The sequence below is a fragment of the Gadus morhua genome, chromosome 3, assembly GCF_902167405.1.
Source record: "Gadus morhua chromosome 3, gadMor3.0, whole genome shotgun sequence".
Taxonomy (NCBI): Eukaryota; Metazoa; Chordata; class Actinopteri; order Gadiformes; family Gadidae; genus Gadus; species Gadus morhua.
The window spans coordinates 25,530,922-25,546,612 of record NC_044050.1 but is presented as its reverse complement, the minus strand read 5'-3'; the positions used below and the strand labels follow the sequence as shown (position 1 = coordinate 25,546,612).

At 47.4% G+C, this 15,691-nt stretch overlaps 2 protein-coding genes across 3 annotated transcripts; both read left to right on the top strand.

Moving 5' to 3' along the window:
* Positions 1–56: 56 nt before the first annotated feature.
* Positions 57–3,403, top strand: rhoh (ras homolog family member H). The gene is made up of 2 exons (XM_030351229.1): positions 57–337; positions 1,001–3,403. The coding sequence occupies exon 2, from the start codon at positions 1,239–1,241 to the stop codon at positions 2,004–2,006; it is 768 nt and encodes a 255-aa protein (XP_030207089.1). The 5' UTR covers positions 57–337; positions 1,001–1,238; the 3' UTR covers positions 2,007–3,403.
* Positions 3,404–6,444: 3,041 nt separating this feature from the next.
* On the top strand, positions 6,445–14,351 carry chrna9a (cholinergic receptor, nicotinic, alpha 9a). Of its 2 annotated transcripts, XM_030351227.1 has the most exons (7): positions 6,445–6,801; positions 7,486–7,631; positions 8,595–8,749; positions 9,366–9,543; positions 10,508–10,859; positions 11,750–12,378; positions 13,009–14,351. In XM_030351227.1, the coding sequence occupies exons 1-7, from the start codon at positions 6,756–6,758 to the stop codon at positions 13,177–13,179; spliced, it is 1,677 nt and encodes a 558-aa protein (XP_030207087.1). In that variant the 5' UTR covers positions 6,445–6,755; the 3' UTR covers positions 13,180–14,351. The 2 variants fall into 2 exon arrangements, with proteins under 2 accessions (XP_030207087.1, XP_030207088.1); XM_030351228.1 differs by lacking the exons at positions 6,445–6,801; positions 7,486–7,631 and adding an exon at positions 8,094–8,106.
* The last annotated feature ends 1,340 nt before the right edge of the window (positions 14,352–15,691 follow it).

Below are 15,691 nucleotides of genomic sequence, written 5' to 3'. Positions count from 1 at the left end.
TTTTCAAAGAAGGCTGTGGGTGGTATGAAACTCAGCAGCCTGGTTCGACAGAGCGGATGCTGGGAGTGCAGTGCATGGTGGAGAGGTAGGTCTTCACTGTCATGCCTCACTCTTGAACTAGTTGGACGGTAACGCGTGTTCTGATAACGCCGTTTAGATCGGTTTTTGCCGTTCTCTGTTCAACTTCGTTTCGGGTTTGATTATATAAATCGACTTTAAATTGTAGCACTGCAGTTGGATATTTTAACTTTTCTTATGAAGCACCGATGTGTGAATGGAAATGGTTTCTTTCCGAGCTTGCGAGTTCGAAGACGATGAGCTCGACAACGGAAACAAGGTAAAAGAAATAAATAATAAATATGCATTTTCTTTAATTATTACATGTATGATTTCGGGTTGGATTTGCAACATTCAGCGTGATGGAGGGGAGTAGGCCTACTGAACGAACAATTTTCAGGCTTTCTTTTTATTTTTGCTTAGAAATACACGATATATCTTATATTCTAAGTATATTTGCGCTTAAAATATATTCTATAAATGGTTTATCAGCTGGTGCCAGGTGATCTGGAACGGATTTTCATTGGGCTACAGTTGGAAACTGCACACGATTTCTCTGACGATTAAGGCACACACTCATACTATTTATACTTTTTTTCAACTACTTTGTCTTCAACTACTAACCAACTCTCACAAACACACACATGGGAATTGTCTGTGTTCTATAACTGTTGCATCAAAATCTATTAACTAACCCGACTGCCACAATATTTGAACTTGATGATATACATTGTAGTGTTTATCTCCTCACAGTGATTACTCGTCTCAATTTCCTATGCAATAGTGTTTCTATTTTTAAAAGAGAATGCTAAAAGTTCTCTAGACACACATTGAAGTAAAACAAATCGGTTTAAAACTAAACCGCTGCACCATCATTTCATGAACGCTACTCCAAGGGAAGATTATTTTGAATTTACTGACATTGTCGTCTCTATTTCCTCAGTAACTTCCCCCGGAGCTGAGTGAACAGAAGGACTTTTATCTTCCGTCTCTACGGTCTACATGAGACTCCAGGAACTGGAAGATGTGCTGAACAACGTGTGGATGTATGAACCACAACCCAAAGGGCGTCTCAACTCCGGACATCTGCTTATTCAATCTCACAATATATCCACCCATTGACGATAAGTAGTAGCTTAACCGCGTATGCTACTTAACAGCTAAAATGGACTTCCCCTGGTATGGTTATTATTACCCTGGTGGAGGTCACCCAATCGGGGCAGGGGGAAAATACAACCCCACCTCATCGTGTTGAGAAGTTAAAAAAACGTCCCCACTTGGCGGGCAAAGCCGCCTCCCGGGAATCAGCCGTACATCCTTCGAGGGCGAGCGGGACGGCGCGGGTCAGCGGGGCCATGAGCGGGTCGGCGGGCCTCGCGGTGAAATGCGTGCTGGTGGGCGACACGGCGGTGGGCAAGACGGCCCTGCTGTTGCGCTTCACCTCGGAGGAGTTCCCCGAGGCCTACAAGCCCACGGTGTACGAGAACATGGGCGTGGACGTGTACATGGACGGCGTGCCCATCAGCCTGGGGCTCTGGGACACGGCGGGCGACGACACCTACCAGAACATCCGGCCCATGTCCTACCAGCAGGCCGACGTGGTGCTGCTCTGCTTCTCCGTGGCCAACCCCAGCTCCCTGGCCGACGTGCGGCACAAGTGGATGGCCGAGGTGCGGCGCCACCTGCCCTCCGTGCCGGTGGTGGTGGTGGGCCTCCAGACGGACCAGCGCGAGGCCAGCCAGCTGCGGGGGGGAGCCCCGTGCATCGGCGTGGCCGAGGGCCGCCGCGTGGCCCAGGAGCTGCAGGCCAAGGGCTACCTGGAGTGCTCGGCGTTGGCCGACCGCGGCGTGCAGAAGGTGTTTGAGTGCGCCGTCCGCATCGCCGTCAAGCAGACCAGGAGGCAGGCCCGGCGACAGAGGTTCCACGTCGACCCGTGCAAGGTGTTGTGATGCCGGTGCGGACTGGGTCCGCGCATGGGACGGCACCACGGTTGTCAAGGGCGAGAGTGACAACGGGGACTATGACAACGGGAACTATGACAACGTTGTTTTGTAGCCGGTTGATCTTCACAAGGTTTTTTTCCAAAGTCGTGACCTCCCAGCGATGGAGGGGAGAAAAGAGACATTAGACATGTTGACTTTGTGGAACTGAAATGTGAAGATGCAATGAAAACGCCAACGTCCTATGACTTGGAGAGATCGAGGCCCGTAACCTGCACTGGAACCGGCATCGGTTTACACTAACCTGGCGAGGTCTAAACAAATACCCTCTTGAACCAATGGGATATGGTAGACATGTCATGGCATCGTGACCGTGGCGGTCGACCTCCCATGCCCTGCCATCTGACGACCGGATAGGTGGGAGTTTAGATATGTTCGACTCTAGATGGTTTGCATACGGTCAGAATGGAGGATTCTAGGTTTATGCTCATTGGTTGGAGAGGTTCACCTTGAGGGTCTGTAGACTAATGACCGACTTGTCCTAAAATAAAGTATAAACAACAAACATTTCTTATTACATTGGAGTTATGTTGCGGTATTAGCACGGAATAGATGTGGATCCTTTTTATGAAGTGAAACCTTCCGGTATTTGTTAAAGGTATGAGGTCATGGCTTACGAAGAGATCTTTGGGTTGGCTTAGGTTAAAGTCTGGGGGGCATTTTTGGGGAATCCCAGTTGTACTCGGTTGTGGAAATTGAGTTGAAATCCAGAACCGATTTTTCTTTTCGATTCACAGCTCAGTCTGTGAGCAAGGCATGTCAGTGGTTAGCCTGCTGTGAAGCCCCTCCTATTAGTTATAATATATTAGTTATAATATATATTAGTTATCACACATCTAAACTTACTATTGGCCAAGTGTTAGCCCCGTATGGTAAGACCGTTTGATACTAATACATCAGACTAGCACGGCCATTTCTGTGATTCTCTCCTGGGGACATCTTTTTCAAATAGCCTTTTATCTAAAATATAGAGCTTCCAAATGTGTTTTGAAATGCACCCATTTTGAACACTTTTTTTAATTAATCCCAACTATTGACTAAAGGGTCAAAGATATTCTCATTTAGTATCCCTGTGAGCATTATCTCTTTCCCCCTTTTATAATTTTTTTTTGTAAAAGGCACTCACATCAAAAAACATATACTATCATATTAGTATTTGATTTTATATTAAACTACTTCTACTGAAAGGCTGTTAATATACTTGAAGAGAAAATTATCTTTAACTTATTAAAGAACAAGATAATTCTCCAGGTACATAGATCATTTTCAAGTATTGTAATCGAGTATTCTTCAGTGCGGAAATAAAATGCTGTAAATGTATTAAAATATTTCTTCCAGTCCCCTAATTGTTGTTATCATTTTGTATCATAGTTTTTATGTGTGTGTGTGTGTGTGTGGGGGGGGGGGGGGGTGGCGTGTGTGTGTGTGGCACATGTGTGTGGCGCGCTTGTGTGTGTGTGTGTGTGTGCGCGCACATGTGTGTGTGTGTGTGTGTGTGTGTGTGTGCGTGTCGACTTATTGTACAACACAAAGATACATACAATATACATAAATTACATACACACACATGGGGCTTTTCCTCTCTTTCCCTGCGTCTTCTTCATAGGAAACCTTTATTTCTCTGTGCCAAGCTGGAACCTACACCCAGTCAGCTGCTAAGGGCTGCATTCAGATTCTCCCCAAGTAAGAGCTGCTGGATCTGCTCTTGAAGGAGCTTCGGAAGACTGGAACTGGGGTTGTAAACTTTGGGACTTTTTTTTCATATGCATTACATCTAAATGATGTGAGGCTAGGTCTCTAGTTCACCTGAGACAGAGTGAGTATAAATCCTTTTATTTAAATCTAACCATTGTTTCTTATTGCAACCGGTTTCTTCATTCGTCAGTTTGTCTTCACTGTATTTTGTTAACCCACTACCTCTCTCTCTCCATCTCTCTCTCCCTCTCTCTCTCTCTCTCTCTCTCTCTCTCCATCTCTCTTTCTCTCTCTCTCTCTCTCTCTCTCTCTCTCTCTCTCTCTCTCTCTCTCTCTCTCTCTCTCTCTCTCTCTCTCTCTCTCTCTCACACGCTCTCTCTGCATGCGGTGCAAGTGGCGCCATCAGGATGGCACACATCTTACAGCCCTTCTCCAGGATAAGCTACAAACCGCAATCCAGCGCTCTGTCTCTCTACCACTCTCTTTCATCGTACAGGCTGTCTCTCCACCGCCCTCGCTCCCTCTTTCATCATGTCAGGCGCTGTCTCTCCCTAACTATTTCTTGATTGCTCTGTCTTTTTCTTTAATTCCCTCAAGAAAAAATATTATATTTCTGCCTCATATACGCACACACGCACGCACACACACACACACACACACACACACACACAAACACACACACGTATGCAACACAAACACACACACATGCATGTATGCACACAATCACAAAGGCACACACTGACACAAGAAGGCAAACAAAGTCTACCTGTTTGCTCACTCTGTCACTCAAATCCCTATTTTATTATAAAGAGTCTCTTTCACACTCTTATTTACTGTTTATCAAACAAAGTCTAAATAGAAGACACAAATATCTCTTGATTTCTCCAACTAAAATTGTACCGTCATTTTCTTGCAATAACTTTGACATCTCTCTCTCTCTCTCTCTCTCTCTCTCTCTCTCTCTCTCTCTCTCTCTCTCTCTCTCTCTCTCTCTCTCTCTCTCTCTCTCTCTCTCTCTCTCTCTCTCTCTCTCTCTCTCTCTCTCTCTCTCTCTCTCTCTCTCTCTCTCTCTCTCTCTCTCTCTCTCTCTCTCTCTCTCTCTCTCTCTCTCTCTCTCTCTCTCTCTCTCTCTCTCTCTCTCTCTCTCTCTCTCTCTCTCTCTCTCTCTCTCTCTCTCTCTCTCTCTCTCTCTCTCTCTCTCTCTCTCTCAACTCTCTCTCTTACTCACACACACCAAGACACACCAAGACACACACAGGAAACACCTGCGAGAGTCCTGCACCGCAGAACTTCATGTCGCCAAAGCCCCTTAGATCGCAATAGACACAATGTACATATGAGCATACAGATAAACCGAACGGTTAGTTAAATGAGGGCATGTATGTTGTAAACAAGGCTGCATTAACCATCTATGACAGTCACCCTTTATTTACAGTTTCACAACACCATCGCTCGACACGCTTTCTTTTGAATTGCCACGGCAACGGATAACATTCTCCCAGAATTGTGCATTCGTAAACCACTTCTTCAGTGGCGTTGTGTCTATTGTTTTTGTAAATAAATGTATAATTTATTAAAGGGTGGAGGATATTCCATCCCCTGAGTGAAGTCTGAAGGGCGTGTCCACCGACAGCATCGTATTAATGTATCCTCATTAGCATCATCGTGAGCCACGAGTAGTTAGCATTGTTGTCATTAGGCCATGAGAGTCTAGAAAAGTATAGTTTCCCACATGCTACTGTCAATTATTAATACATTAATAAAAAATACAATAGAAGTAACATTCTCATATTTCACCGTGGAATTCTTCAGGATGATGAAATGACCCAAATGGTTACTGGTTGTCACCAGTGGTCACCAAGATGGTATTGTGTTAAATGTTAAGGTAGTCATGACACCGTTTTAAATTAATTGCATTGTAAATTACAGCATTAGTTAAAGGCTTTGTCCGTATGGAAGATATTAGAAAATAGAATAGAAGTTATCATGAAGAAGAAACCTCAAACTCATTTGTGGTTTACCATTCTGCTGTGTCACCTGTCCCCTCTACAGCCCCCACCTGCACTGTTATCCCCTGTCCTCTACAGCCCCCACCTGCACTGTTATCCCCTGTCCCCTCTACAGCCCCCTAATGCAGCGTTATCACCTTTCCCCTCTACAGCCCCCTGATGCCGTTTTAGGTCATTGAAGTGACTCTTACAGTTACGCCAGGGTCTCGTTTCCCAGTAGGAGGTCTGGTCCGAGGTGTGTGTCTGTGTTCATTACCCTGTGGAACATGTGAGGAGAACATGGGTGTTGACCTGGTCCCGGGTCGGAACATGTCCGTCTTTTAGTGTGTGTGTGTGTGTGTGTGTGTGTGTGTGTGTGTGTGTGTGTGTGTGTGTGTGTGTGTGTGTGTGTGTGTGTGTGTGTGTGTGTGCGTGTGTGTGAGCATTTATGTGTGTGTCTATGTGTAAGTGTGTGTGTGTTTGCCAATCCTATAGTTGTGGTCATATACACGGGTGAACATGCTCAAGGCGTTGAATTTCACCTGTTCCTCGTGCGGAATATGATACTGTGGTGTACCCAAGTTGTGCCTGTGTGTGTGTATGTGTGTGTGTGTGTGTGTGTGTGTGTACGTGTGTGAGTGTGTGTGTGTGTGTGTGTGTGTCTGTGTGTATGTGTGCGTGTGTCTGTGTGTGTGTGTGTGTGTGTGTGTGTGTGTGTGTGTGTGTGTGTGTGTGTGTGTGTGTCCGAGTGAGCGATATCCCCAGGTCCTGTTCCACAGCAGCAATCACACACAGGTACAGGCACAAAGAAGGAGTGCGTCTCCGAATAACACCCAGTGAAGTGATCCTTCATACAGGATGTTCTCAGAGCAGTGGGCCCGCCGGGGAGAAGACCCCCGACACATGCATTGAGGCGCCACTGTAGGGACTGCCTTTGATATCCGGGACCCGCGCTGCTGCAGATGCACCTTTATGTTGAATTATTCATTATCGGTTCTCTCGTGATCGGTCAGCCATGAGGAAGACCCATGTACTGGTTTGGATCAACCTGGTGGTGCAAGGTCAGTAAACGTGCGGTTTTATGGTTGATTTGGATACAATCAACTAACTATTTTTCTAGTTAACCAACTATCTATATATATATATATATATATATATATATATATATATATATATCACTCAATCTCTCTTGCTATCCATCCATCTATATTCACCTGTATCCGTCTATGCGTCTGTCTGTCTGTCTGTCTGTCTGTCTGTCTGTCTGTCTGTCTGTCTGTCTGTAAGTCTGTCTGTCTGTCTGTCTGTCTGTCTGTCTGTCTGTCTGTCTGTCTGTCTGTCTGTCTGTCTCTCTGTCTGCCTCTCTGTCTGTCTGTCTGTCTGTCTGTCTGTCTGTCTGTCTGTCTGTCTGTCTGTCTGTCTGTCTCTCTGTCTGCCTCTCTGTCTGCCTCTCTGTCTGTCTGTCTGTCTGTCTGTCTGCCTCTCTCTGTCTGTCTGTCTGTCTGTCTGTCTGTCTGTCTGTCTGTCTGTCTGTCTGTCTGTCTGCCTCTCTGTCTGTCTGTCTGTCTGTCTGTCTGTCTGTCTGTCTGTCTGTCTGTCTCTCTGTCTGCCTCTCTGTCTGTCTGTCTCTCTGTCTGTCTGCCTCTCTGTCTGTCTGTCTGTCTGTCTGTCTGTCTGTCTGTCTGTCTGTCTGTCTGTCTGTCTGTCTGCCTGCCTGTCTGTCTGCCTGTCTCTCTGTCCGTCAGTGTGTCAGGGGGCCCAGGGCCGCTACGCCCAGAAGCTGCTCACCGACCTGATGGAGGACTACTCCAACGCCCTGAGGCCGGTGGAGGACACGGACAAGACCCTGAACGTCACCCTGCAGATCACCCTGTCCCAGATCAAGGACATGGTGAGCACGCACACGCTCACACACACACGCACACACCCACGCACGCACACATACACACACACGCAAGCATGCACGCATGTCCGCACGCACGCATACATACACACACACGCACGCGCGCACGCAGGCACATTAGCACATGCACGCACACGCACAAACATACTCTCACACACAATCGCATGCAGGCGCGCACACAAAGCAAACCCACAGGTGCGCACACACACACACACACACACATACACACACAATCGTACACAGGCACTCACACACACACACACTGTCTGCCATCTGGAGAGAGATAGTGAAAGCAGCCAGTGTCACCAGCTTACACTCGTGGCCCGGAGCTTTCAACGGCTTTCACTGATAACGGAGTCAAACATTTGCATTGATGAGCGGTGGATCAACGTTTTTGTTTCTGTAAAATACAACCACGAAAGAATATTTTACTGCCGAGCTGTCACAGGTGCACAAGGATGTGGTACGTAACAAACGAGACTAATGTACAGATAAGCCAACTCCATACCACAAGACTGTGGACTAGATCAGGATCGCAGGGTTCAGGTTGAATGACATTGCGCAAGAAGACCTTAGTCTAAAGGTTAAGGTACAATGAACAGACACCGGGGTTAGATCTAGGCCTTTGACTTGTGATAACCTCAGCTGCTGACAGCTGTGTGCTTCAGATGTCGTTTGGGAAAACTCCAATTCAAGCCTTCTATCTACAACACATTGAGATCATTGACTGATGGTTGGAATCGCCATCTGTCTGTGTGATAATACTGTAATATGTTGCTGTCCATGCGTGCGTGTATCTGTATGCCTCCATGCATACCAATCCATGGATGTGTGGGTCTGTGTGCCCTCAAATGTGCGGGTGTTTTTGTGTGTGCGTGTGCGCGTGTGTGCGCGTGAGTGCGTTTGTATGTGTGCGTGTGTGTGTGTGTGTGTTTGTGTGTGCGTGTCTAGGATGAGAGGAACCAGGTGCTGACCACGTACCTGTGGATCAGACAGATCTGGCATGACGCCTACCTGAGTTGGGACAAGGACGACTACGACGGCCTGGAGGTCATCCGGATACCCAGCAACCTGGTGTGGAGACCCGACATAGTGCTCTACAACAAGTCAGTCGCCGGAGGGGGGGGGGGGGGGGGGGGGGAAAGGGAGGGAGAGGGAGGAAGAGAGGGAGAGAGGGAGAGGGAGGGAGAGAGGGAGGGAGGGAGAGGGAGAGAGGGAAAGGGAGGGAGAGAGGGAAAGGGAGGGAGAGAGGGAAAGGGAGGGAGAGGGAGGGAGAGGGAGGGAGGGAGAGAGAGAGGGAGGGAGAGGGAGGGAGAGGGAGGGAGAGGGAGAGGGAGGGAGAGGGAGAGAGGGAGAGGGAGGGAGAGGGAGAGAGGGAGAGGGAGGGAGAGGGAGAGAGGGAGAGGGAGGGAAGATGGAGATAGAGGGAGGCAGGAAAAGGCAGGGGAAGACATGAGAGAAAGGGAAAAATAGAGGGAGGTAGGGACAGACAGGGAAAGACAGAGAGAGAAGATGAAAGAAAGAAACCTAAATAGACAGAGAGGGAGAGATAACTATGTAATAGAACACTAAAAAAACAACAATAAAAAAACAAAAACACATCATACCTCCATTGTCTTCACTCTAATCAATGGTTGAATGGGATCCGTCGTGGGTTGACCATGTCCTCTCCCTCACACGGACCCCCTCCCTCACACGGACCCCTGCGGCCCCCGTACGCAGGGCGGACGAGGACCCGGGCCAGGCCGACACCAACGTGGTGCTGCGCTACAACGGGGAGATCACCTGGGACTCCCCGGCCATCACCAAGAGCTCCTGCGTGGTGGACGTCTCCTACTTCCCCTTCGACTGGCAGCAGTGCAACCTAACCTTCGGCTCCTGGACCTACAACGGCAACCAGGTGGGACAAACACAAGGGGTCAAGGGTCACGGCTAAACAGACAACTGATAGGGGGGGGGGGGGGGGGGGGGTTATTTAGTGTGTCTGTGTGTGTGCGTGTGTGTGTGCATATTTCTGTGTGTCCCTTTGTGTGCGTGTGCTTGTGCGTGCATGTGTGTGCTTGTGTGTGCATGTGTGGGCGTGAGTGTGTGCGTGTTAGTGCTTATGTAGGTGCATGTTTGTGTGTGTCCCTGTATGTGTGCATGTGTGTGTACAGTATGTGCGTGTGTGTGTGTATATGCATGTGCATTTGCGCATGTGTGTGTGTGTGTGTGTGTGTGTGTGTGTGTGTGCTTGTGTATGTCTGTGAGTGCGGTTGTGCATATGTATGTGTGTGTTTGTGTGTGTGTGTGTGTGTGTGTTTGCTTTTGTGCCTGTGTGTATGTGCGGGTTTGCGTGTGTGTGTGTGTGTGCGTCATTGCATACCTTCTTTTACTTCATGTCTGTCTGGTAAAGTCTCTTCTCTGTCTTGATGCATTTACATAGTGCTTTTATGGAAAGCGCTTTACTACATTGCCGGACATTCACCCATTCAGACACCGACATCAGCCATGCAAGGCGACAGCTCGTCTGGAGCAGTTAGGTTTAGGTGGCTTCCTCTGGGGCAACTTGACCCTCAGCTAGGAGGAGCCGGGGATCGAACTAGCAACCTTGCGGTTACCAGCCAACCCGCTCGACCTCCTGAGCCATTACCGTGGGCGACAGCTGGACATCGGCATGACGACACAGAGTTCCAAGCGATGAGACAGAGCAAAGCCTGAGACAGACAGGAACACAGACAGCTTCTCAATTCAATTCAATTATAGTTGTATAGCCCTTCCCCATTACAGCCTCAAAGGGCTTCAGGGCGTGTATTTGTGACGCCCTCTCTCTGGGTGTTTATGTCTCCCCTCTGTAATCCTGTCTGCTCCCCCCCCCCCTCTAGGTGGACATCGACATGGGCTCGGACAGCGGCGACCTGTCGGACTTCGTGGAGAACGTGGAGTGGGAGTGCCACGGCATGCCGGCGGTCCGGAACGTCATCATGTACGGCTGCTGCTCGGACCCCTACCCGGACATCACCTACACCCTGCTGCTGAAGCGTCGCTCCTCCTTCTACATCTTCAACCTGCTGCTGCCCTGCTTCCTCATCTCCTTCCTGGCGCCGCTGGGCTTCTACCTGCCCGCCGACTCCGGGGAGAAGGTGTCACTGGGCGTCACGGTGCTGCTGGCGCTCACCGTCTTCCAGCTCATGGTGGCCGAGAGCATGCCGCCGTCGGAGAGCGTGCCGTACATCGGTGAGGGGGGCCTGGGGGACAGGCACGGGGTTCATTCGCTCACTTGGATCAATTTTTTTCCCCATTTTATTTTTTCTTTAACCTTTATTTAACCGGGGAGAGAAAAATCACATTGAGATAGATATCACTTTTACAAGTGAGCTCAGGCCAAGGTAGCAGCACACTGTTAACATAATTAAGACAGACAAAGGTAGTCAATAGAGACATAAGTTAAGGTCAGACAACTTCAAGTGTTGGGTGGAGATATGACTTAAACTCGGTAAGTGAAATGATTCAGTAAGTTTGAATGATCTCTGGATCTCATTCCAAGCAACTGGTGCGCTATAAGTAAAAGCAGTCTTTCCAAACTCTGTCATTATTGATTAAACATCTGCGGGAATATACCTACTTGAACGCAGGTTATAATCCTGTCTATTGAATGTTCAATGTGTTCAGGTGTCCCATGCTTTAGTCAGGGTTGCGTTTGATCCATTCAGAGTGGTTTCCCTTGTTCGGCTAATCACATGCTGTCACAGTCGATCTAGGATACCGGAAAGGACATGGCCTATACACGGTTTCATATTTTATTAAACGCTATTTAATTTTTTATGCTAGTATTTTCTCCCATTATTATCCTTTGTTCATATTAAGGAACGCATGCATTCATGTGTGAATGCATATGTATCTGTGCATTCATATGTGTGTGTGTGTCTGTGTGTGTGTGTTTATGTGTGTATGTGTGTGTGTATGTGTGTTTATTTGCGTATGTGTGTGTGTGTGTGTATGCATATGTATGTGTGTGTGTGTATGCATATGTATGTGTGTGTGTGTTTACATGCGTGTGTGTCCGTGCATGAATGCATGTACGTCTGTTTGCTTCTAAACGACCTCCTTGCTGCCGCGCCCTCCAGGGAAGTACTACATCGCCACCATGACGATGATCACGGCCTCCACCTCACTCACCATCTTCATCATGAACATCCACTTCTGCGGCGCCGAGGCCAAGCCCGTCCCCTACTGGGCCAAGGTGGTCATCATCGACTACATGTCCAAGATCCTCTTCGTGTACGAGGTGGGCGAGAACTGCACCACGCCGGAGAGCGAGCGCACCTCGCCCTACACCGACGAGCCCATGGCGGAGGAGCGCTACGGCGTCCGGGACGACGACAACGACGACGCGTACCGGCGGGGCAACGGCCACGGCGGCGCCGGCAGCCCCAAGAGGCAGCAGGACGGCCGCCCCGACGGCCACTGCCGCCAGGACCACCAGCACCACCAGCACCACCAGCAGCAGCACCACTACAACAACCACAACAACCACCACGCCGCCCGGGGCCGCGGCGAGGAGGGCGGAGGGCCCCCGAGGCGCTACCCCCAGAACCACCACATCCGGAGGGACGAGCTGGACTACCAGAGGGACCAGCGCGGGACCCTGCAGTACCTCAACGGGGGGCTCAAGGATCAGCTGTTCTACCCCCCCTCGGAGAAGCCCTACCCGGCAGCCTGCCCCTGCAGCTGCCCCTGCCCCCAGCACCTCAAGGTGAGGAGCCGACACACACACACACACACACACACACACACACACACACACACACACACACACACACACACACACACACACACACACACACACACACACACACACACACACACACACACACCGTGTTAGGTGATCATGTTATGATGTGATCACACACAGGTGAGGAGCTCAACACACTCCTGGTTAGGTGATGATCATGTTATGATGTGGTCACACACAGGTGAGGAGCTCTACAAACACCGTGCTAGGTGATGATCATGTTATGATGTGATCACACACAGGTGAGGAGTCCTACATACACCTTCTTAGGTTATGATGCTGTTATGAGGTGATCATGTTATGATATGATCTCACACAGGTGAGGAGCCCTACACACATCCTTGTTAGGTTATGATCATGTTATGAGGTTATCATTTTATGATATGACCGTTTTATAATCATTTTACGAAATGATCATGTTATGAAACTATGTTAAAATGTGATCATATCATGTTCTAATGTGACCGTTGATCGTGTTGTGATATGATCGTATCTCTGTCCCTCCCGCTCTCTCTCTCGCTCTCTTTCTCTCTCTCTCTCTCTCTCTCTCTCTCTCTCTCTCTCTCTCTCTCTCTCTCTCTCTCTCTCTAGGTGGTGAAGAACATCCAGTTCATTGCAAACTGTTTCCGTGAGCAGCGGGCGACGTGCGCCAAGGGGGCGCAGTGGAAGAAGGTTGCCAAGGTGATGGACCGATTCTTCATGTGGATCTTCTTCATCATGGTGTTCCTCATGAGCATCCTCATCTTTGCCAAGGCGACTTAAGGGCCATGTCATGAAAAAAAGTATCTTCATCATCAGCATCATTAACTGGTTGATGAGGATCCGAGGTTCCGAAAGTATCTTCATCATCAGCGTCATTAACAGGTTGATGAGGATCCGAGGTTCCGAAAGTATCTTCATCATCAGCGTCATTAACAGGTTCATGACGTTCCGAGGGTTCAAGACCCGAACATGAACTGTGATGTTCAGAAATGTTGAAGATGACATTATAAGCTTTAGTCGTTTTGTCTACAAAGTGTGTTTGGGAGTATATTTCCTGTGTGATTCCTATGTGGGTGGAAGATCCTTTCCTTTCCATTTGGCTGAACATGTGAGGAGCCGTCGAACCAGTAAGAAGATCTCGGCCTCTCCTCAAACATGAAGACTTTATTATTGATGACCTGACACCCAGTTATATATACGTGTTACATTACTTACATTGCATTTTAAGCAGCTACTTTTAGGATTGCTACAAGGATGGCATGTTTAGAGCAGTTGAAATAAGTTACAATTAAATCAGAAGGAGTCCACAAAAAATAAAAATTATAAGAATGCAATAACATACAATAAATTATCCTACAATGGTTGAAGCTCCTCCCACATATGTTTTTTTATATGCCTACAGGCTCTAGCCCCTCCCACATACCGTTGTTTATCACCCAAAGTGACTTTGGGTCCGCCCACATAGGCTGTCTATAACCCAGAGTGGCTCCGACTCCTCACACATCTTCTTATAACCCATGATGGCAAAGGCACAAAAATTAAATATATGGTTTAAACCACTGTAGGTCAGGGGGCAGTGGACGTCTGTACGTCACTGTCTATCTAGAACAGGGGTGGGCAAACCTTTTGGCTCATGGGCCACGTTAATTTTTTAAAACTGACCAACAGTTGCGCAGTGTCTTTTATATAAGCTAATGTTTATATAAGCTAACGTAAAACTCTGCTTTCTTGCCTTACCCATTGGCCAAGTCTTCGTCATTGAGTTTTACATTTTTTGTTTTCTTGACATACTAGTTTGTATGCCAGTAGATAACTGGTTTTCGTGATGACGCCTTGAATTGTGGATTGACATACAAAAAATGTTTTGCTGATTAACTTCCTGTCTTTCTCACTCAGTCATAAAGCATAATGATGCAAAAATAAATCGTACAAATCAATATATATATATATATATATATATATATATATATATATATATATATATATATATATATATATAATTTTTTTAAATGCCTGACACCCCTGATCTAGAATGAGGTAGCACAAGATCGCCCCTGTGTTTGGAGTATTATGTTACGACCTCGGTGTCGGTGGCGACACTGTTTGTTTGTCCCTGGAGTTTCCATCTGCTGCTCCTCAGACCAGATCCTTTCCTCGGTTGGTTGGTTGGTTCTGTATGTAAGTGTATGTATCATAATGTACAGATCCACACCATCACACACGCACATACACACACTTTTGTATTGGATATTTATGTCCATCAAATCCATGTTGAAAGTCAATCAAACATTTTTGTTATTCCGAATTAAATTAATAAAGTGTCCTTTAAGTGTGCTATTAAGACCTTTCTATCACTATATTCCTCATTCTTTATGTATACGCACACATTCGGTTGCTGCTTTTTTAGTTTATTGATTCAAGATAAATCCTTCATTCTGTTGTTCCTTGGTGTATTAGCAAATATAAAAATAACCATATATTTCTCTAAAAAACTAATTTTGTTTAATAAAAACATGCATGATTTTATAATTTTCCGTTTTAAATTGAATGATGAAATGAGAGTGGCAGCAAAGAAAACCAGTAAAACCAGTTTATTTAAGGATCTACCAGTAATCTTCGATGACTGACTTCAATGGTGGATGATACCTAATGACATTGGATTTAAAACAGACCATATGGTTAAACGAGATTCCGGCTATAGTCCTCTTTAGCAACATGTCTTCCCTTCCCAGTAGCTTCCATCACGGATCTGATCGATTGTGTGTCTGTATTGAGACAGACTGTTGGACCACACACTGAGGATGGGGTCTGGCAGGGTCAAAGGGCAGAAAGCCCCCCCCCCCCCCCACACACACACACACACACACACAAGTCTGAAAGCTAAATAGAGATGTCTGGCTTCGATCCCACTTCATTGGGTATCATCCACCTGAGACACACATCCTTCTCCCCCTTTACATCCAAAGCTACGTGTACCAGTGGTTGGATAGGGAGAGGATGGAGACTTGCATGGAAAAGGAGGAAGCCTTGAGGGCGACCAGGGAGGGAAATGTGAAGAAGGAGAAGGAGAGTAAGATCAAGGATGGAAGAGCGTAGCTGTTCTCGGGAAACTGGACCACATGTTTAAGACCCTGAAGGTGCAGAAGGAGAGAGAGCAGAAGAGAGAAGAGAGACATGAGGAGATAATCCTGATAGAGAAGGAGGAAAACCAGAGAAAGAGCTAAGAACAGCAGCAGCTACAGAAGGAGCACGCCATCACGCGGAGAGAGCAGGTGAAGAGGGAGGCACTGCA